The sequence below is a fragment of the Cydia splendana genome, chromosome 7, assembly GCF_910591565.1.
Source record: "Cydia splendana chromosome 7, ilCydSple1.2, whole genome shotgun sequence".
In the NCBI taxonomy this organism is placed as follows: Eukaryota; Metazoa; Arthropoda; class Insecta; order Lepidoptera; family Tortricidae; genus Cydia; species Cydia splendana.
Window position 1 is genome coordinate 19,465,140 of NC_085966.1, and position 23,214 is coordinate 19,488,353.

The 23,214-nt window shown below is 37.6% G+C and overlaps 2 protein-coding genes across 3 annotated transcripts; one reads left to right on the forward strand and one right to left on the reverse strand.

Annotated features, from left to right (window-relative positions):
• Positions 1 to 8,450: 8,450 nt before the first annotated feature.
• LOC134792251 (uncharacterized) lies at positions 8,451 to 20,561 on the forward strand. 2 transcript variants are annotated; one of them, XM_063763515.1, is made up of 8 exons: positions 8,451 to 8,597; positions 12,995 to 13,087; positions 13,561 to 13,656; positions 14,267 to 14,353; positions 15,422 to 15,517; positions 17,710 to 17,811; positions 18,046 to 18,114; positions 19,348 to 20,561. In XM_063763515.1, the coding sequence occupies exons 1-8, from the start codon at positions 8,543 to 8,545 to the stop codon at positions 20,520 to 20,522; spliced, it is 1,773 nt and encodes a 590-aa protein (XP_063619585.1). In that variant the 5' UTR covers positions 8,451 to 8,542; the 3' UTR covers positions 20,523 to 20,561. The 2 variants fall into 2 exon arrangements, with proteins under 2 accessions (XP_063619585.1, XP_063619586.1); XM_063763516.1 differs by lacking the exon at positions 13,561 to 13,656.
• A 427-nt stretch (positions 20,562 to 20,988) lies between these two features.
• LOC134792535 (signal recognition particle 19 kDa protein) lies at positions 20,989 to 23,200 on the reverse strand. Its single transcript, XM_063763800.1, has 4 exons — positions 23,042 to 23,200; positions 22,783 to 22,960; positions 21,804 to 21,943; positions 20,989 to 21,123 (listed from the first exon to the last, which is right to left on the reverse strand). The coding sequence occupies exons 1-4, from the start codon at positions 23,095 to 23,097 to the stop codon at positions 21,054 to 21,056; spliced, it is 444 nt and encodes a 147-aa protein (XP_063619870.1). The 5' UTR covers positions 23,098 to 23,200; the 3' UTR covers positions 20,989 to 21,053.
• Between the last annotated feature and the right edge of the window lie 14 nt (positions 23,201 to 23,214).

Below are 23,214 nucleotides of genomic sequence, written 5' to 3' on the forward strand. Positions count from 1 at the left end.
ATTTTCGGTTACTGATGATTTGATGAAGTTAAAGTGACGTCACAAAGTTTGTGACTCCCCCCTCCCCCTTGTCACAACATGTCACATTTTCTTGACCCCCTCCGTCCCCCTAAATGTGTGATGTAATTAATGGATGACCCCTTACCATCTTAATCGCAATAATCAATCAATCTACTTTTATAGTAATCCATTAGATTCTAATTAGTCTAATAATTAGACAATGCTAAAATTTTGCGATGTCCCGACCCGTCAAATAAGTATGTGGAATGGCGCTTTAGCCGCTGAATGGAAATACATGGAATCGCTTTTACATTAACCTTCAGGAGGGCGGACCCAAGAGTTATCTGTGTCTCTAAAATATGAACTAACTTTTACTACTACATCTCGTTCTTATTCTATACAAACACCGTGTTTTTGAATAGCGAAAATACCTCATTATTCCCGCAACAAAGTTCCCTTGAATTTGTTGTACAAAATTTATTTGTTTTTATGTTGTCGAAACGGCCGTACAAAATTGTGCAAAGGGAGCCGAAACTCCCCGGTTGAGTAAAGTATATCGAGTCCAATGTATCTAAACAGGCTGAACCGCCTCTGAGGGTCTTACCACTGTAGCGATAAACGGATTTGGGCGAAACGGTATTATTCCGCCGTAATAGAGTGATACTTCTTTGGGACCATTCGGGAAACTGATGACACTATTTGGCTTCGCTATAAAAAGTTATGATGTCATATTTGTGGCATCAAAATATTACGAACAAAATACTGTCTCTAAGTAACTCTATTTTCGATAAATAGAGATACGTACCTATCTATATGTCTTTATCTATCCATTTATATCTCCATTTAGTTTGTGTAGGAGGTTAATTATTACCTACTCAGCTAGCAGTGCCTTTATGTACGAAGTAGGTAGGTACTTTTGTTTCGCGTGGGCTGTTCACATGTGGCGACAAAACTCAGTAACAGTGTGGGGGTTCCTGTTTACGATGATTGTATTCGCGGATGGGGTGCGAGTACTGTATCGACAATGTAGCCGCCTAGTCGTTTTAAAACAAAGCAGGACCCGCAATAGGGAGCTGGCATATTGCCTCAGTTCCAAGTTTTACTGCCGCTATCTCAGGGTTTATGCCTTATAAAACCTCCTGCCGCGGCCGCTCAGATCGCTACCGGCTAAAAGTACGAGTAGCTATGGATGCCGAATAGATATAATCGCAATTGGCTGGCAATATTGTCCGTAGCTTCGCCTTGTGTGTGATTTGTGTTTGAATTGTTTACCGTTCCGATTTATTTTTGATGTGTCATTCGATTTTATGTTATGGACATATTCTTTGTGACATGTTATTATTTAATCATACGGGTCTTTCCGGATATTAGAACCGATTTATGTTGAAAGACACATTGTTCTTGGTGGATTGATAAAATAATACGCGATCACGTCTGTATGTGAACGATAGAAAAACCGAATCTACCTTAATATTTAGTGCCTACAGTAGTTCAAATAAATGCACTATGTAAAGCTTATAAAATATAATCAGTAGCATATTAGCTAAGCACAAGTAGGTATGCTCTCTTAACAAATTAATTAGGGTTAAGTCAGTAAGCGAAGTATGTAAGTAGTAGGAGTACTTACATACTTCGCTTACTGACTTAACCCTATCAAGCAGGCTATAAGCGGCATCCTATTTGGTGTATGTTTCTTTATGTAACTTGATGATGTACCTAATGTATGTTATTTACACCAAATAAATATTTTCTATTTCTATTTCTATAAACAGTAATTAAATTAAAAAAATATATAACTTTGCTAATTCGCGGTTATACAATATATTAATTTGTCTCGAAATCGCAACCACGATGCTAAATTATTGCGTAATTTATGCGATATTAATTATCAGCTGCAGTAAGGTAAGGTTTATAATGTCGAAAGCAAATCATTACGGCTCGTGTTTAATCCTAGTCCGAAATTACGTCCTGCTCTAAATTAGGCTTTACGTACGGTTAATTGGTTATGTTGCTAAGCCCGAGTCCGCCAGCTATCAAAGGCACTATTTACTACTATTCAGTCTATTTACATACATATCTAGAGGTAGTGTATACGACAGATGATACGAGTAACCGCGGGGAGCACAAATTTCCGCAGGAGATGGCTTCTGGCGAGTCCACATTTTATATCTACTTCGCTGCGCCTGTAGGGTTGCCGTATGAAAAAATTGAATATCCTGACAAAAGTCTGGAATTCACGCTGAATATCCTGACATTTCCTGGACGGCCATTTCTCAAAATCCGACTTTATGGTGGTCATCCACGGCAACGACACGATTTGTCATCGCGATAAAGCAGGGGATCTAAATGTATGAGATTGTATGCAGTCACTTTTATACTATCGTGGACGATATCGTCCACGATTTACCGTTACCACTACCACGATAAAGTATAAAAGCGCCCATTTTTTTTTTTTCAAAGATTCAAAGATTTATTTGTTCAACATAGGTAAGGTACAAGATGTTAAATAAATTGTTCAGTATCACTATGTCGTGCCTATTGGCATACAAGTTCAATAAAAATACACACTCTAATCATAATATCAGAGACAAACAATAGGTAATAGTCAAAACAGGGTTATCGCATGCAGTAAATCTTAATAGGTATTTAATTAGAGTATCATTAAATCCCTTATACCCCAAAACCCCTTCCCTTTCCCAACCCAACTCCAAACTTTTAGCTAACTTCTAGTGGTTACCCAACTAGCAAAAAAGTCTCAGATTGCGCACTTTATAAGAGTAGTGAGCTTATAGCGCTCTTATTTTTGTTTTGAACTTATCATCGCTCTTATATTAGTCTTAGACAAGCTAATACGCACTTTAGTAAGTTTAGTCTTATTACCTAGTCTTATATATGTATATAAGAGCATTTTATAATACCATTATAAGCCTCTCGCTCTAACAATAACATTTACTAAGTCTCATTGAACTTGAGAGTACCTGGTCTTATATCCACATTCTCTAAGTTCATTTGATCTTATAATAGACTTTCTAAATGCTATTATAAGAATGTAAGACTAATATCAACATGGCATAATACTATTATGAGCCTCTCGCTCTTACAATAACATTTACTAAGTCTCATTGAACTTGAGAGTACTTGGTCTTATATCCACATTCTCTAAGTTCATTTGATCTTATATTAGACTTTCTAAATGCTATTATAAGAATGTAAGGCTAATATCGACATAGCATAATACTATTATAAGCCTCTTGCTCTTACAACAACATTTACGAAGTCTCATTGAACTTGAGAGTACGTGGTCTTATATCCACATTCTCTAAGTTCATTTGATCTTATATTAGACTTTATAAATGCTATTATAAGAATGTAAGACTAATATCAACATAGCATAATACTATTATAAGCCTCTTGCTCTTGCAACAACATTTACGAAGTCTCATTGAACTTGAGAGTACCTGGTCTTATATCCACATTCTCTTAGTTCATTTGATCTTATATTAGACTTTCTAAATGCTATTATAAGAATGTAAGACTAATATCAACATAGCATAATACTATTATAAGCCTCTTGCTCTTACAACAACATTTACGAAGTCTCATTGAACTTGAGAGTACCTGGTCTTATATCCTCATTCTCTTAGTTCATATGATTTTATATTAGATTTCTAACTGCTATTGTAAGAACGTAAGACTAATATCAACATAGCATAAGAACACTGTAAGTACGTACTTTTCTGATCTTACTAAAGCTATAATAAGATCAACAGCAGCACTTTAGTAAGATATTAGAGTGATATAAGATTAAGACACTTATATCACAAAAGAGAAGATCAATATAAGATGGTTTGATCTTAAATCGTTTTTGGGAACACTATTGTTAGTATAAGTAAAGCAAGGAACCGTAATTTATTCAACATGGCCACATCATTCGTATTCAGAATGCTTAAAATACTCTAATAGTGCGCTTGAAAAATACACCTACATCAATGGCTGACTATCAATACAAAATAAAGAAATAAAATAATTATAAAATATTTAAATACCATATTTGAGTAGGCGCATGAAGTTTGAAGTGTAAAACAGGGTCTACTTTACAATAAATAATATTTTCCCATGTGAATACGTACCCTGAAACATAAACAGACGATGATAAACAGCACGTTATTATATTTAAACATAATTCATAAAAAGTTTGATAAACACTTACACTAATATGTTTTTGTCACGTTGCAGTTAATTTCACCCGTATATTTATACTTCACAAATAGAATGTTTCAAACCAAAATAAGCTTATTTAGGCTTACAATATTCTAACGTTCGACCAATATAAGCCTATGTAGGCTTACCAGATACTTACGTTCGACCAATATAAGCCTATGTAGGCTTACAAGATACTTACGTAAAAGCGATATTAGCCTAAAGCAGCTTAATATAGTTTTGAAAAAGATTACTGTGAATGCAAACAACATTCAATTAGACTGATATTAGAACGATATTAAAATAAATACGCTTATGCTTTGTGCCCAAACCCGGGCTTATACGATGATATAAAATCAATATAAGAGCGACAAAATTGTAGTCTAGAGACTGTTGTTAGCGTGATTTTGCTAGTTGGGTAGGTTAGCTTTCTAAAAAACCCTGACACACGCCAAGTCCTCCCGCAATCCTGACAAAGGACCAAAAATCCTGAAATGTCCTGAAATACTGACGTATGGCAATCTTAGGTCTGTCGGATCTAGTTTTCCATGTACGTCGGTAGCAATTTTGTTTGTACGCAAATCGGACGATCGTAACGCGGGACGAGATGGCCGGGTCTGACATGTACTATAACGAACTGGTCACTATGTTGCCACGACGTATGGGATTCATTTCCTTCTATACAGTTGCGTATATTGACTCGCTTGTCGATGACATCGTTGCGCGATATTGAAAATTGGTAAATTCTCGAATACGTTTTGTCATATTGGTTGCTATTGCATTTGAACGGTATTACTAGTTCGTGTGCACCCGCCGCGTTCGCTGACACAAAACTAAATGGTTGTAAGCACGTAATTATATGTAGTAGTGTCAAAAGCTTTTTTAGTATGAGTTATGGTTATCCGTCTTTCCTGTGCACCATAAAATAAACGGATTGTATAGCCTAATTTTCTTAATTTATACTTATATAGGCATGTTAAAACTTTCTACTTCTTTAGAGTTGTACGCTGAAAGCCTTAAAAAAAACGCTACCTACTACTAAAAGACACCCGTTTTCCTAAATTCAAGAATCAATCAATATAATTTGTTTCCCATTAATTCTTGTAATTTCCTTATAATTATAAGGCTCCGTCTGTCCACGACTTCGTCCGCGTGGAATGATCGTGAATTAATGATGATGCAAATGGAACTCATAAACCAACAACTCATCATAGGATTATGACCATCCTCAGGCCTCAAACTATCTCCATACCAAATTCATCTACCTAAATCGGATCAGCGGTTTAAGCGTGAAGAGGTAACAGACAGACAGATAGACAGAATTATTACGTGGTTTAAATATTAGTAGGGATATGTACCTACTAGGAGTTTTTCGATTTTACAGTTTTGTAAACATAGTTTAATTATTTTGAAGAGCAACAAAAAACAAGTACATTATACGCTCTAATTGTATAAATGAACAGCTTTTTAGTCTCCAACGTTATATCTATTAGCCCAGTTTTGCAGATAGGCTGCTTAGGTGCTCCTTGAAGAGGCTTCAATCCAGGATGCTTCGGACATATTTAGGAAGGAAGTTGTGTCGGAGAAGATTGCCCCTGAATTTTACTCTCAGCTCCTTGTTGGCTAGTTTGTTGTACTGGTGAAAGCAGAACACCTCGGTCTTGGAAGTACTGGGGCACAAACGCCACTGAGAGAAATAGTCATCTACTAGATCCAGGTCCATTTCCAGGCTATTTAGTTCCATTCCCAATCTGTCTTTTTGTGTCACAAGGGGCAGGTCATCAGCATAAGCAAACATCCGCGATGTGGTGTTAGGCAAATAAGCAGGATACGACTCAACCATCGGTATTTTCAGACCTATGACAACTAATACTAGGCGGTGTTGAGAGCAGTGTGCATTCCGTTTTAGAATTGCTGCTTAGTTAAAAACTTTATTGATGGATTTGTATTGATTTATTGATATGGTCTTGGTAAAAAGAAAGTAAATAGAAATGTCGTGGAAGACGTAATATCAAAGCATTGATCCTAAAAATACTTGCTTATTTTACAAATTATACGTAAAACCGAAATCACCGAAAAAACCGGAAACCCGGTTTTGCAGTTTCTCAAAAACCGAAAAACCGGTTTTCTAAAATACACACGGTTTTGTGACCCCTAGTACCTACCTACTACCTACTTACCTAAGTGGTTCGTAATAAGTAATTAAAGAATCCGGCATTGAAAACCCAAGCGCTCCATGGGACTTGGAATTTCCTAAGAATTTTATTCCTGAGAAGCCAAGCTAGCTCAAAGTTAATGAAAAATATCTTAGGATTCCAGTTTAAAGTAGATAGGTAATTGAGCAGCGAGCCAGCATACGGTCTGCTCCATTGGTTTTACGGCATATGATTTAGCTGTCCGAAAGGGATTCATGTTACTATCACTCCACTCACGACCGAACGTTCACGGCGTTCACCTGAGTGTAACCAGTAGCAATTAGACCCCTGATTACGCATACTTGTTACGAATCGCAGGGAATAGTTGTAATGGTTAGTTAGGGAATAAAACCGGCTTATCTATTCGCCGAGTCGCCACAGACCTCCCCGAACTTCTGCGTAAAACTCTGGCGTGCGATTAAAGATTTCATCCCCTGATATCGGGCGATCGTAATATTTTAACGATACCCCGACCCCGGCGACTCCTTTGTTTTACTGCCCTTATTTTATTATTTATCGAAACATTTGATATAAAAGTGCCATTACCTACTATTTTATGTGATAATTTATTGCCAGCGTTAAATTACCGACAATGTTACGCAGTTTAAGAAGTTGAAATATTAGCTTAAATGACGCGCGTAGTATAAAATGTATGAAAGTCATAAAACATTTATGAGCCCCTCGATACGAGCATTTTTGTTTTAACGAAATAAAATAAAAATCTTGTGCAAATTTTCCGCATGCAAGCATCGGCCCGGTACGTACCCCGCTAGAATAAAAATTGTGCACAAGCTGAAAACAATCGTCTGTAATGTTCCAGCGATCTGTTTCTTAAAATATTACAGGCATATAACGAAAAATAGCTACTTCAGACACTAAGCTTTGCTCGGTAAACGAATTTTATTTAAAAAATTGTCCAACAATAGTTCGAAATAGGTAATTCATCCTTCGTAATCCTTCGTGACATCCTTCGTGAATCGGGTAAAACTAATTTTAGTAAAAGCAAAACTCGGCTTGACTATTTTTTTGTTATTTTTAACTTTATTTTATTTTATTTATTTGGAAAGCAAACAAAAATAAGTGAGCAGGAGATAAGTTTACAGAGACACACTAAGGACATTCACTTATTTCCTTAACAGCTCTCACCAAAACATGTATAACAGAACTTAATTACCCTTAATAGAATTTTTAAAGCAGGTGTAAGTCACCCTGTTTATAAATATAAAAATATTATTTATATAATTATATTAAATGTTACTTGCGGAAAAATTCCAAGCAGATGGAAATGTTTTCAGAACTTTCTTGATTTTTTTAACGGTGAGTTTCGGTGAGTTTCATCAGTGGTTACTCTCATAGAGTACGTCTGTGTAACGAAAGTGCTATTTAGTAAATGGACGGTTTCAAATCTTACTATTATACTCTATATGTTTCCTAAAATTTTGCTTTGTTTTAATTTCGTAATTATGGAATCTAACCTGCGCCACATCAGTAGTTATCAAAAAAGTAACATAAGTAGAAATACCTACCTATAAATACAGTAAGTAAGTACATCAAGAAAACAAACACATATGTCTCAGTAAGCAAATTTATTAAACTTCACCCTGACCTACATGAATCAGACGGAAATGTAAATTACAGCAAAACAAACAATGCATAACTACGTGACAATTTCTACTTACCAAGTTAGGCGAATGCTAAAACAGGGGTGATATTCCAAAAGCATTAGCGAGAACGAGCGAATCAGAGACTCATTCGAACTAAGTATGTACAGTATGCGATCTACAGCTCAAGGTAAGTACTCGAAACAACATTGGACTTTATGAGTTTACCTACAGTGAGCAATACGGACGAGAAAGATTTCTCTTGGAACGAGAGATAGGTACCTGCATGCATTACCTTGCAGTAAATTGATATACTTATTTGTGTAGAATTATAAGCAATTACGGATCTTGGGTCACATTTCACTGGTTATCCCGAAAACTCTGACTCGTGCAAATGGTAATACCGTTAACCACCGACAGAGAACACGTAATGATTAAATTGCTGATTTGTAACTTTGGTCAACAATTAAACGAAACGTCAGAAGAGAGACGGGTTGCGACGTTACCAGTGGGCTCGGGGAGTGACCGGTGCAAAAATGTTTGAAAATGGAAATCCGGAGATGGCAACTCTACGTGCTTATTAATTGTGTCATCGTAACGCGTGAGTACAGCAGTTCAACTCACATGTCTGATAAGAATCCTGACTGAATTCTGCATTTTTTTTGCATTTTTTTAGAACGATTTTTATACAAGTTAGTTAAAGTATAGGACGTTCATAGTGGCATTTTCACATTTTATCACTTCAATATCTGAGTAGAGTTAACTTAGACGAACTCTAATGTGTTTGTTGTGACATAACCGTGATACAGTCAGCATCAATAGTGCATATGAAACAATGCGCCAAAAGTATCTACCGTTTTTGAAATTACTTTTCCAAACAGAGATATATTTTGACAGTCCGCGTTCAAAAGTATCTGAAACATATAGAGTGAGATGTTTTATATATAGATATGTACATTAATCTATTGTAATAACAAAACTTCCGTGAGACACTGATATATTAAATATATTAAACCGGGTCACTCACGTTTATTAAAGTCGTTGTGTTTAATCCATCATTTGACAATAATGCCGAAAACGAGGGTAGTTAATAGTCTCCCCTGCCGCCGCCGTCGCCCGCGCCGAGTAATCTGTGACGGGGGGCTGTCGCCCGCAGTCTGTGTCGGACCACCAACGCGTGCGCTCTGTAAAAATGCTCCTCGTTATGAAGCGAAGCATGTCAAGCAATCATCGACTTTATAAACGTGAGTGACCCGGTTTAATATTTAATACATAATCTATTTATGTTAAGTATCAGATAATAATAGATACCTACTTTTTCCGCTGACTGTACCGCGGAATTGACACGAAAAAACAATCTCATCTTCTGCAGTTTTCGTAAAAGGAAGTTAAAATTTCCTGGTTCCATTTTACCTTCTGCAGGACTCCTTTGAACCTATTTCGCCTTAACATAAATACGAAGTCCGGAAACTTTGAAACGGTAAATATCCCGCAAAGGGGTAAGTTAGCCTTTTGTACGCGTATTTTTGTGCTTTTGTTTCTGTTGTGGGTATTCCAGTCCTTACTCTATAGTCTGTATCTTTAGGTATTTAAAAAAGAGTAAACAGAATCTACCCTCAAATGGCTTCTTAAGCCAGTTGAGGGTAGATGAAAACATTACACGATCAAATAATGTAGGTTATAAGTAAGGTCAGTGACAGATACAGGTGGTTTTATATTTGGTTGGTTAATCATAATCAATAAATGTACAAATTATTTGTTTACTTTTATTTAAGTAAGTACCTAAAGATGCAGAGAGTTAGACGTTTTTTTTTTTGCAACTAGCAGCCTAGGTGCAAGGTTACGTCCTGGTTTTTTGGTCATTACTCGAGCGTTAACATATGAAATTGCCGATTAAAAAGGCCAGAGCACACCGGCTGCGCGCTAAACGTGCACGTGCGCTAAAATGTTGGAGCCGTGCACGCACACGTCTGGCAAGCGGTGTGCCGTCTCTTATAAGGATCTGTATGTTACAGCGCACACGTATCCGGTACTCGTATGCACAGTCCTTTAACATTTGAAAACTTTTAGTTTGTTTGGTGCGAGCGTGTTTGAAACGTATATGCCTACTCTTTATTGAAGAACCCTAGTACTTGGGTTGTATGTATAAGTGGCATCAATTAAGTAAAAGCAATTCGTAAATGCAAAAGAAATGTCTAATCATATTTTGTGAGTAATATCGGGCCGAATTCTTGATACGTGAATAGCATCCACAAACCCCACTTCGGCATTCCCAATGGCTCCTAGCAATGAGATGAATATAGAATTAGTATCTGGGTCTTACTTTTATTACTTTATTTTCGATAGCGTGACGGACGTACGCGTTTGCGTTAAGTCTCATTTTATATGGCATTTTGAACAACGCGCCAAGCGGGACGTTTTGGAAACTCAAAATTCCATACAAAATGAGACTTGACGCAAACGCGTACGTCACGCAACGTCATGTTATCGAATGAAATTTAAACTAGGGGTACTGGAATCGGAAGGTTAAGGGTAGACTATGCCATTAAATGGTCTCCTTGCGTTTATTTTATAAGTAATGTCAATATATCCGACTTTTCACGAGAGAGACCAATGTATGTTGTAATGTAGGTCTTGTCCAAATTGTATATCTCATATTATTTTACTAAAGTGGTATAACATATTTTCTATGCAAGATCCCTGCACTGAGAAAAAACATCGTTTAAAACAATTGAAATTGCATTAACGATTAATGCTTTAAACAGTTCCATATGAGCCTATCGAACCAAGCAGTAAAGTTTACTGTTAGTGCGTTTCGTACGAACGAACGTAGGTACATTAGTTGATATTGTAATAGCAGATAATCTTAATGAAATAATTTTAATGTGTGCTCGATAGCTCATATTTTTTTCGGTGTGTTCCCAAGAGATAAGTGCCTTTTTATATTCGTATTTTTAGCCATATCTATTGGCTAGTTAGCTAGTGTCTAGCGTGTAAACCAACTTGCTGTCGCAATTCCATTTCCATATTCTACGTGTATTAGATATAAAATGTTAGCCACAAGAGTAATAACCATATTCATCAATGTGATGTTATCAAAGACCATAGAATTCAATTTAAAGTCATATTATTTACCTACATACATTCAAGGTGCTTAGATTTGATCTACTTATAAAGTTCCCGTGAGAATCGAACATATTAAAGGGAGTCGAAGGGATCGACATGTTTCGATCCAATTTTCGAGGAACCTCTTCACGGAGCAACAACTCGCTTTCACTGGTCGAAAATTGAAAATTGGTGGTGAAAAATTGGGTCGAAAGTCGAAACATGTCGACACATTCGACTTAATAATACGTGAGTGATCCGATAAAAATAATTTTAATACCTACTAAGATGCCGCATATATCTCTAGCAGTATAAATAATTAGTAAAAGGTAACAGCCGTATATTCATATTTCTTTATTCAGTATTGATTATACATTATCAAGATCTCTCTCTTTGGTCGGTCCCTCATGTTTGAGGATCGTGGTCAGTATCAGGGTTGCATCTGGAGCGGATGATCTGCCTCCACCGGTTTCTGTCCAACGCGTCTCCGACGATAGTGTAGAAAGCAGAGAATGACGAGTTTTTAATGGCTCCTCTACACGATGGGCCAACGCCGGCCACTCCAAGGGACGCAGCCATGCGGTAGAATGAGATAGCAATATCAGTTGCTCCCTCTAACGCATAAATGCGTCCCTTAGAGTGGCCGGCGTTGGCCCATCGTGTAGAGGAGCCATTACTTGATCGATCCATCTTATTGGTGAACGACCGCGTGATTTTCTGCCTTCGGTGTTTCCAATCACAATCAGTTTTTCCAAAATTTCGTCGCCTCTGCGACTGTGTGTCCGAAATATGAGAGTATGCGCTGTTGGCATATGGTGGATAACAAACATTAATATGTACAGATAGTAAAATAAATTAAGTTTGGTCAATATAGATAATTAAAAATTAAAATAGTATTTGACTATGCACTTTGACCGTCGCATCGTTTTGATGCTGACTGTACGAAATTTAATAAGCAATGCCGATATTTTATACAATACTTTTTCTACAAAAATGAAAGCCACTCCACTAGTCGACAAAAAAAACAACGCCCCTCCACTAATTGACACAAAGTGAACGCCCCTCCATTCTTCGACACAACGTACACAACGACGAAGTTTACGAGCATGGGAAGTGAAAAGTTATAGAATAGAGAATTGGGCAATGAGGATTAAACGAACAGGGCTATAACCGCGAAAATCGAAGTTCGCAAATTGCGGGCATTTTTCTCTGTCACTCTAATTACGCCTTCGTTGGAGTAAAAGAGAAAGATCCCCGCAGCTTGCGACTTTCGTTTTTCGCGGTTCATTTCGTTTAAAAACAACAATGTCACCCCGAACTAAGCAAAGCTTATACTATGGGTGCTAGGCGACGATATAGATACTTATATAGATAAATACATACTTATATACATAGGAAACACCCATGACTCAGGAACAAATATTTGTGTTCATCACACAAATAAATGCCCTCAGCGGGATTCGATCCAGAACCATCGGCTTCACATGCAGGGTCACTATCCACTAGGCCTGACCGATCTACTAGGTCAGCAAGGTATAATAATATATATAGATTTAGAACAAGACAAGTCTGCAATGATTTTTATGGTACACGCAGTGCAAGTGTTATTTAAAACGTCAAACTTCTATGAAATTATGACGTATAAATAACAATTGCACTGCGTATGCTATTAAAAATATTAAAATCGTTGCCGATTTTCTTGGTCTAACTCTACCTTTGTGCCTACAAAATCGTACTCAATCATATAACTCTCCCTTGTGCAGTCAGATAAAAGCAGACATAACTAATAAAGAAAATAAAAATTTATGGGCCCTGTGATACAAATCCGCAATTTCGATCTAGCTCAACATTATCGCCTAAACCTTTTATATAGAGTTAACTTTTTGTCCGCAGACTTAGTAGCTAAGCCCGTCTCGCTGAATGAGCTTATCGCCGCTGAGAGCAAACAAAAGCAGGAGCAACATACTAAACCCACAGGTAACTCAGGTAAGTCCAACATATTGTATGTACCTACCTACATATAAGGTTAAAGGATATAACGCCCTAGGAGTTAAGGCATTTACAGACGTTGCAACACTTGCAACAAATGGCATAAAATTTAATTAATTACCGGCTAAGTAGGAGCAACGAATTTAATCGTTTGATCTAATGCCGCACTGTAATGCAAATTGCATGTGACTATCGGTGACTTTTGTAAAGGCCATTATAGAAATAAATGCAGAAGGTTTAGATATTGTCCATCGTCTATTTGCCTCTCTATCGCTCGAATATGTAAAAGTGATAAGTAAATGCTTATAGTCTGTCAAGCCATTTCCGTCAGTAGGAAAAAGCGGGAAATATAAAAAATGTAGGCGCGAGGGGTTATCGTCCCATAGAATTTGAATTTCGCGCTCTTTTCTACTGACAAAGTGGTTTGACAGACTTTATCTAACGAATTTTCTTATCTTTTATTTTCGCAGCAACCAAGCGTGTAAAGACCGTCTCACTCAATGAACTTATTGCTGCAGAAAGTAAACAACAACAACGGGAAAATACATCTAAAATTACCAAATCAGGTAAGGTATAACAACTGGTATAACAAACATTACTTACTGCAATCTGACAGATCACTACCCGAAATCATTGAAATTTACTGCGCCCCCGTTTGACCATTTTTTTTTAATCACCTGTTACTAAAATATGTCTAAGGCCGAGTAGGTACACATATTGGGCCAACGTAGGCCAATCCAAGGGACGCAGCTATGTGGTGGAATAAGATATCGCTTGCAGGGTGCAACTCTAACGCATAACTGCATCCCTGCGGTAGGTCGGCATAATATCGCTCAAGCGCAGACAGACAAAATGTCTGTTAAAAATAACATAAGTACTCGTAGCTACTCGTAGAGCTAGACCAAGACAAGTCTGCAACTATTTTGATACCACACGCAGTGCAAGTGTTATTTTAAACGTCAAACTTCTATGAAATTATGACATACTTATAAGTAACACTTGCACTGCGTATGCTATCAAAATCGTTGCAGAATTTCTTGGTCTAACTCTACCCACATATTCCAAAGTAATCTACAAAAAAGGGCTTTTAGGTACTTGTTATCTACCTACATATGTAACTTTTAAATAAGTTTGGGGAATTCTGGGATGTAAGTAACTTTTATATTTATTTCTCAGCAACCAAGCGCACAAAGACCGTGTCACTGAATGAACTTATTGCTGCTGAAAGCAAACAGGAAAAGAAGTCTCAGAATACTAAATCAGGTAATGTATAACAATCCTAACATTAGGTACTGTTTCCACGGATACCCGAAATTGCTCGGATTTACTGCACCCCTGTTTGAGTTAAATCTCATTTGCTTTTAGCAAGTCTCTTGTCAAGTTGTCACTGTAGTATAGGCAGGGAGAATCATACTGTCTTTTTCATAATACATACTAGTACTATCACCCCATAAAAGGGATGAGTACTTGAGTAGGTACCTACTGCTACTGTTGAGTTAAGGCGTTTGGCAGACTATAGACTGTACTACCGGTCATTCCACGACAAGAGCAACGCGAGTCACCATTTTATGGGGACGCCTTAATGCAACGTGAATACGCGATTATGGCAAGTTCGCGCGAATGTTACTCGTGCGAATGCGCGATCAAACATAATATAGAACTCGCGCGAACTTGCGATAGTCTCATTGTATAAGGACGACCGCTATTAAGTTGTTTCTTTTCTTCTTGAGCATGTATCAAACTCATGACTCGCTTTACTCTGTTATTAAAATAAGTCCAACTTCCTAGTGATACTGCAGTTCATAGCACCGCTATTAGAAATGGCACAAATACTCCTATTTTACGAGTTTTACCAACAGCGGTAACTCCCTGGGGGCCTGTAACAGTGCCGTTGCACGAATGTCGTTAAATTCCGGTTAATATTCAGATACAATAGTTAAAATGTACTGTCAGCATTAAAGTAGATCGATATGTTGTAGTGTAGTGGTCATTGTATTCGTTTTTATAGCCTGGGACCTGAAAATATTAAGCACTAACGCATGTCGCATCGTGTGTCGAAATAATATACCTCTAGTAAAAAAAAAATAAGAAATGTAGGTACCTAATTGATGGAGGAGTTGTGGAAGAGGATATTCCTGTCTATACCTCCCTAATGATGATCCCTGTGGCAGTTCCTTCAAGTGTATTTCTTTTGCTTTGACTTTATTTAAAAAGTAATTGAGGAAATATGTTTTTACCGTATTTTTATTAAGGTACCTACTTAAACGTTACATTACTACTACATAAATATATTTATTATGTATTCTTTAACTTATTTTCTTTATTCATTAGGTGTAGCGCTCTCGACAAAGCCCTTTTCCACAAAAGAAAGTTCGCCATCAGAATCACGACAAAATTTAGAAAAAACACGTTTGCCTAAAATATTTGGTAAGTACGAAGGATGCTTTTGTTGTATTTCGATAACTTCAAGAAAATATTACTTCAGAAAAGATATATGTCTAAGGTTTACAAGTTATTTAAAGTCTTATTAAGATCTATTTAGTCGCCGTATACATGTTTAACCGACTTCCAAATCTAAAAGGAGAGGTTAACAATTCGGTTGTATGTTTTTATTTTTTTTATTTTTTATGTTTGTTACTCCATATCTCCGTCATTACTGGACCGATTTTGAAAATTCTTTTTTTGATTGTATGTATATGCATACAGATTGGTCTCGTTTTTGTCAAAACCCAGTTCTGATGATGGGATCCATGAGGAATTGAGGGAACTTCTTCAAATCTTAAAGGCATACATATAGTGATTTTGGTGTTTTTATCAACAAATCAAGCATATACATTCAGAAAGGTGACATTGATGAAGTCGAACTGCTGATGATGATCAGAAGGGAACTCCTCAACGACGCATAGTTCACGTTTGACGATTTGTCCTCTTCGTTATGTTTGTTAAGCAAGTTAAGTTTTTAAACCATATTTTTGTCAAGCTCGAGTTCTGATGATGGGTTCCATGAGGAATCGAGGGAACTCCTCAAATCTTAAAGACATGCGTATAGAGATTTTTGTATTTTCATCAGAAATTCAATTATTTTCATTAAAAACTGTCGCATATGATGAAGTGGAACTGCTGATGATGATAAGAACAGAACACTTCAACGATGCATAGTTTGGCGATTTCGATTTTGTGGGTTAGGTTAGGATAGAACTGCGACCCTTAGAGAAACGAAATATGCTACGAGAAAAAGGTGACGAAGTGGATTACTATATCTGGTGATCAGTTAAATACCAGCCAATAATGTATAAGTATAGCATTTCAAACTATTTTGAGAAGTCGGTTTTTTTCTATTAAAGATTATTTGCTATCTTGTTGCTAAGAGCGACAGGGAAGAAACACATTTGGTTGAAACATACAGATTTTTGCAATAATGTTTAACAAACTGTATCTCAAAAACGGTTAGAAATATTAACGTGATTAATAAGTGAAAAATAAAGTAGGTACGTATAGCCTAAACAATTCCCCGTTTGCGTAAAAGTCCTTCGTTCTGTTCCACCTGATATAATATCGCAATGATTGCAGAACAAATGGTAGGTAATTTTATACAACCCAATCACAAAAAGCAGGTCCTAACCTACCTCCACGATTCGAAACTCGAACTATTGAACGCAATATGCCCAAGTTATCAGGCAGCAACATTCTGTAAATAAACAAACCGTTAACCGTTCAAGGGGCCAAGTGCTTGGCGCAGACACCAAACTGAGAACCAAATTAATATTGTGCATAAATTAATTTATCTTCCGTCGTTGCTGTTGTTTAGCAACGTTGTAGGTACCGGTATCTATTTATTTTACCGCTTACCATGCTAAAATATGGATTGCAGAGGTTTAGTAAAATGATAAACGTAATATTTCCGCTTCATTGTTATAGGTATTATAGGGGAGTCCAGGAGCATTGCATACCTACTTATTGACTCATTTTTCGAAGTTAAATTTGCGCTAATGATGATAGTCAAGTATATTGTATGACTGTACGTAGCACTGTTTTAGTAAATTATTAGCGCTTACTTCAATCGAATCTGAAATATAATGATTCCATTTTGGACAAACATCCTGAACCCCTGAACATTCATAATATCTTTAGTTACAAGTTTAAGTAAAATGCTTCGAAAATTTCCAATAAATTATCAGATGTTTTATTAAGGACATCAAACCTAAATTTACATTCAGAAACAACCAATTAAATCCCTGTTATTTCATATCCCATTAGCAAATCGTCGCTCACACATCAATACTATTCTATTCCAATTTAATTTCAATACGTCAGATTTTCTTCCAGGATTTAACTTATTAAATGCCGGAACACCTGCTGCTAATAATTATTTTTTATCTGGCGGTAAGCGCTTTAGCGTGGGTGTCCTTACAAAAGGAAGCATGTTTAGTTACTGATTAAGTACAAACCTTCTGAAATTAGGAGCTGAATTTCTATTAATATTAATGGTCTCCTGAGGTCAGGTTAGCGTCGCAGCGATCCAAATAAAAATTTGTGTCTTATTTAACCTAGAAGTATGTGTGTTTTTCGACGAACTAGTAGAAGATGAAATCATTTTGAGTGATTTTTTTTTATTTCAGCTAAAAAACCGCGAATAAAAATATTCTCCCTAAAAGATTTATTCGCTACAGAAAAATCTTCAGCCAAGCACAGGATAGAAAGCCTATTATCGAAGACACCGGGTGAGTTTGAGTAAAAGTAGAATAGTGTTATTTTAAACGTAAAACCTCTATGAAATTATGACGTTTAAAATAACACTTGGACTGCGTGTGCTATCAAAATCGTTGCAGATATTTATCTTGATATAACGAGATCGAAAGACTTTAAAAATGCATTATTAAAACATAGACCCTATGTCACTCTCGAACTGAGACGGTTGTAATGAAACCTTATACCTTATACTTATTTTCTTTCAGGCGGGGGGCTTCGGTTGCATCGTAGCAAATTTCTACCAACCTTATCTCATAAACCCTTCGAGTCAGCAGGCAAGTACCGTCGACGAAATTCAATAATTATCTCCATCTCTCTTGCATTATCCGAGCGGTGGAGACGCAGAATAGACGATCTTCGAATGTCAATGTTCGTGGTAGCTGGTAGCTGCAGTTTTTTTTTTAAGAAAATGTAAACATGTGACCACAATCTCACCTGATGGTAAGTGCCGATGCAGTCTAGGATGGAACATACTTACCTTCTTCTCTTCTTCGTCGGTATATATCACTCTTGACAGGGTAGTCGTGGTCATCACTTCAGGTGTTGGTGGCAAGCTTCACAACACGTCGCCACTCTTCTCTGATGGCCGCCTTACATGCTTACCTAAAAGATGTATATTCACTCAGTTACCAGGTGCCTGCTCGTAAACTTAACTACAGTGAGAAAAAGACTGATAAGGCCATCTACTGGGCACTTCTCCATATCGTTGATCGCCCAGTGAGCTTAGCTAAGATGACAATCGTTTTCAGAAAGCGAAATGAAACGCTATTGTATCTCTATAACTCCTCCACGCGGTGGTGGCCGAGTGGATATGACGCCCGACTTTCAATCCGGAGGTCGCGGGTTCAAATCCTGGCTCATACCAATGAGTTTTTCGGAACTTATGTACGAAAAATAATTTGATAGTTACCACTAGCTTTTCGGTGAAGGAAAACATCGTGAGGAAACCTGCATACATCTGCGAAGAAATTCAAAGGTGTATGTGAAGTCCCCAATCTGCATTGGGCTAGCGTGGGGACTATAGCCCAAGCCCTCTCGCGCATGAGAGGAGGCCTGTGCCCAGCAGTGGGACGTATATAGGCTGAATTTTTTTTTATTTTTTTTATTATAACTCCTCCACATATGTATTAGTGCGATAGAGACAGATAGCGTTTCATTTCGTTTCTCTGCGAACGATTGTCATCTTGGCCAGGCGTGGCTCACTCCGAGATTTCGTCGCGTCGCTACAAGTAGGTACATGCGCCCCACACCAATTTTGGTGTCTAGCCATAGTAGTTTGCGCGCACCGCTACGGAACGGACGCCTGCTCGCGCTTACGCCACCTAGCGGTCATATCTGTCGTAACAGACGCGTTTTGTTAGAGTGAACCTTCTATTAGTACTATTATTTATTCTGTGTCTTGGCTAGGCCCCTAGATGCCATCAGCTATCGCGCTGGAGTGACCAATGTATTTCCAACCAAACACTTCACTGCTCTTTCACGATATTAACAAAAGTTTCTCTTTACAGAAAATATATTCTCATTGGCCAGGACAATATCACCACTGAAATTCAGAAAGCGGTTCGAAATAAGGTCTCCTCTGAAACCAAAAAAGATTAAATACACCTTCACGCCCCGTCACAAGCGTAGAAACCAATCAACGAAGCGGGAAGCTGATGAAAATGCTATATTCAATCACCGGTACATACCGCTCATTAAGCGGATTGGTTTACTTATGGATGATATTCTTTCCCCTGACTCTAGCGAGTCTCTCGAACCTGTCCGCCGTAGAAAACCCAGACGCAATCAAAAGCTATCAGGAAAAGACCCCGACCTTGCATCCTCAGAATCTAAGCCGCAGAAAAAGACAGTTGTTGCTCCCACTACTCTCCCCTCGGAGGCCCCTGACACCGAGGATCCCACGACTGAGACTCCCGACACCACAACCTATACTACTCCCTTTAGTGACGTCTACACTCTCCGACCAGATACGGACCTACCATTACCATCTACAAGAAATACCAGCAGCGATCGGAGAAACGATAATGGAGTCAGTGAGAGAAGCAGCACCCCATTTCACGGAGACACTGAGAGACATATCGCCCGGTATAATGGAAGTGATGAATATAATTCCAGCGGACGAAACCAAACCTATTCACCATCTAATGAGGAAGATTCCTGTAGCCCTACACGAATCGATAAATGCCGCGATGGATACGGAACCGGAACTGACCGATATCGAAACGACAACAAAACAGAAGAGGAAACAGAAACCTCAACCCACAGCTTCGTCAGAAGAAATGACACTGACGCAAAAGCTACGCTCCAAATTAGAGGGGAAACGCTACAAATACCAAGAGACGTACGAAGATTACCACGACTACCCGATAAAGTCTTTATTGTTGACGCAGAACCCGTACCGGCCCAAAAATCTAGCGAAGAAAGCTTCGTCGATGTCGCACGCCATCACGCCAGTTCTGAACGAGGGCCTGACGGGAATGGCACAGCTCCCGCAGAAGATCAAAGACTTCGTCAAGTCATTCAAGGATTAATACCGATAAACGACATACTTGACCCTAATTTCCTGAAACAACGTACCCAAGACAATCATGTTGTGGCTATTTTCGATGGATATAGCGTGGCAAGGGATATTAATGGTAGGAATAAGCTTACCGAAAAATCTATCCGAATTAGTCCTAATTAGTAGTTACTCTTCGTGATTGTTGATTTTTAATGTCTCCTAGGTTAATAGCAAAATGTCTGTAATATTACAAATAATAGAATAGAAGGTACATGAGGCATCTACCCAGAAGTCTGTGATGCCATCTTCATAGTTTTATTTTTATCTTGTAAGAAAAAACTGGTATTGTGACGCAATCCACTTCGCCGTATTTTCGCCTCTCTTTTGTTTTGCCATGCTAAAAGAGAGATTGCAATTGATGGGGCGAAGTAAAAATATGTAAGATAGACATCCGAGTGCTCTTCACTGTCCCAGTACATTATGACATTTTTAAACGAACGTCATTAGGAATAGAGATGACAACAGGGTCTCCAATATTAAGCATTAGCATGTTGAGCACTGGAACGTTTACCCAGCGACGTTTACCTTACTTAATGTGGCGATTGCAACTAACATTTTCTAAAGATTGTACAGTAAAATATAAAGACACTTTTAGTTTTGTTTTATATAATAAGAAATAATAATATGAATAATATATAATGTACGTCTATGTTATTATCGGCGGCCCTTCTTCCCCTTGCTCTTGCTGGTGACTTGCTGCGCCTGCGGCTGCTGGTCAGCAGGCCTGCAATTACAAATAAAACAAACATTAGACAATAACTAATACAATAAAACGATTTAAGGATGACCACCAGACCATCCTAGAAAAGAGTAAGGCCCAGTTGCACCAACCACATTTAACATCAAACAGTAAAGTATGAAATTTCCCATGCAATAAAATTTAGCAAATGATTTAACGGTGACAAACGGTTTGGTGCAACCGGCACTAAGTGGAGCAATGCATTACCATTGTTGCAAGCGTTTCTATTGGTAGATTAATTACCACACACCACTTTGCTACTGTAAAACCACCAAATATTACGCCATATAAATGGTATGTTCAATTAGTCCCATCTCATCTTGTCAAGTTAATTTTGGACCATGGTCGGGAGTTTTTGGACTATAGTTGGGTGGTGATACCTTGTTTGCAGTTTAACTACTTAACTTTTTTCAAAGTGCTATCATTGAATCAATAACAGGGCTTCCGTCAGAGGGCATTTTTCTCTGTCACTCTAATTACGCCTGCATTGGAGTAAAAGAGAGTTTCTGATCACATCTTTGATTTTAACTGTAGAAGATCAGTGTTGGAAATCGCCAGCATTACAATGAGACAAGGCCATACCGTGACATTTTCTAATTTCGAAATAAATACTTCTTATCCTGTTTCATATTTTTAGACTTCACCAGACATTTAAAATACCATACCTGTTTTGGCGGGTCTTCAGTTTAGGTATTGATTCACCAATATACTTCATGACAGATTCCCTGGTCTTGAACTCGGTTTTGATTGGGGTTCCATCATCGTTCTTTATCTGAACCCTTATTCTGCCTCTGAACAGCATTTCCTGAAATTTGCATATGTATCAATTTTAAAAAGGATTTTTGTCCTGTTGTTGTGACCAGTGATCGTTAATTTTCCAGCAATTTTGGTGCATCATAGTAAAAATAAAGGATTTTCTTAAAAAAAATTCTAGGGAGAGGATTGGTTAAGGTTAATATTACTGTTATTAACCCTAATTATCTATTCCACCTAGAGTACGGCATACAGATGCTTTTAACCAACAATGCTGCACCAAAATTGCTGGAAAATTAAGGATCACTGGTTATACACTTTTCATTGAAGTCATTCAAGTGGGGAAAGTTCTCGGAAATTTCAGGAAAATTTCACAGGAAACATAGGATAGTATCATTTTGCAAATAGAAAACTTTGAATCCTTTACAAAAGTATGAGAAGTTTCTGATTTTTTTACACATGGAAATTTCGGAATGTTGGAAACTTTACAACAGCACATTGACTAATATGACTAATAATAGTCAAACTGTGTTAACATTACTTACTTATGTTATATAGGTATATCAACACTAGAGTCTGTGCGGAATGAGAAGAGTCATAGAAAGTATGGGATCCCTTACATTCCACAACTCTTCTCTTTCCACACAGACTATAAAGAAATACAATAAAGGTGCATTGTGTACACAGAGAAGTGTCATGTCAGAATATTGGTCAAATTTAATAGTAGGTAGCTTTTATTTCAAACCCAATTTGTTGAGTCATGAGCCAGACGTTAGAGAGAATTGTATATAGATATAAAAGGTAAAACACACAATCTCTTATCTTTTGTATGGCTTTAGTTCTACGCTAAAACTTTACTTGATATTTAGATACCAATTAATTGTCGCTAACCTTGCTTTGCTCCCGTGGGTATAACTTGTTTTCCACACCCACAGGCAATCCCGTCGCTACGAGTACATCCCTAATCTCCTGGTGAGTAGGATTCTCGACACAAGAGGACTTCGGTAGCCTGCGACCTTGCGCTAAAGTCTTCTTACTGTTCAGATATGCAGGGTAAATACAAATCCACCTGTAAAATACCACGTCCTAGTCAAATACACCCAAGAAATCGTCATTTGGTCTAAACATGTAATAACTTCAACAACCTTACCTTTCGACTTCACTGTGTTTTTTTTCTGGGTTCCATGAACTTATCATTGCAGCCATGGTAGCTTTGATTAATAATTTCGATTATAGCCAAAGCACAAGAACTAATAAACATACACGTATGCTCAGTAGAATGGTGTTATTTCTCAATAAAATCACTTGTCAACGTCAAAAAGA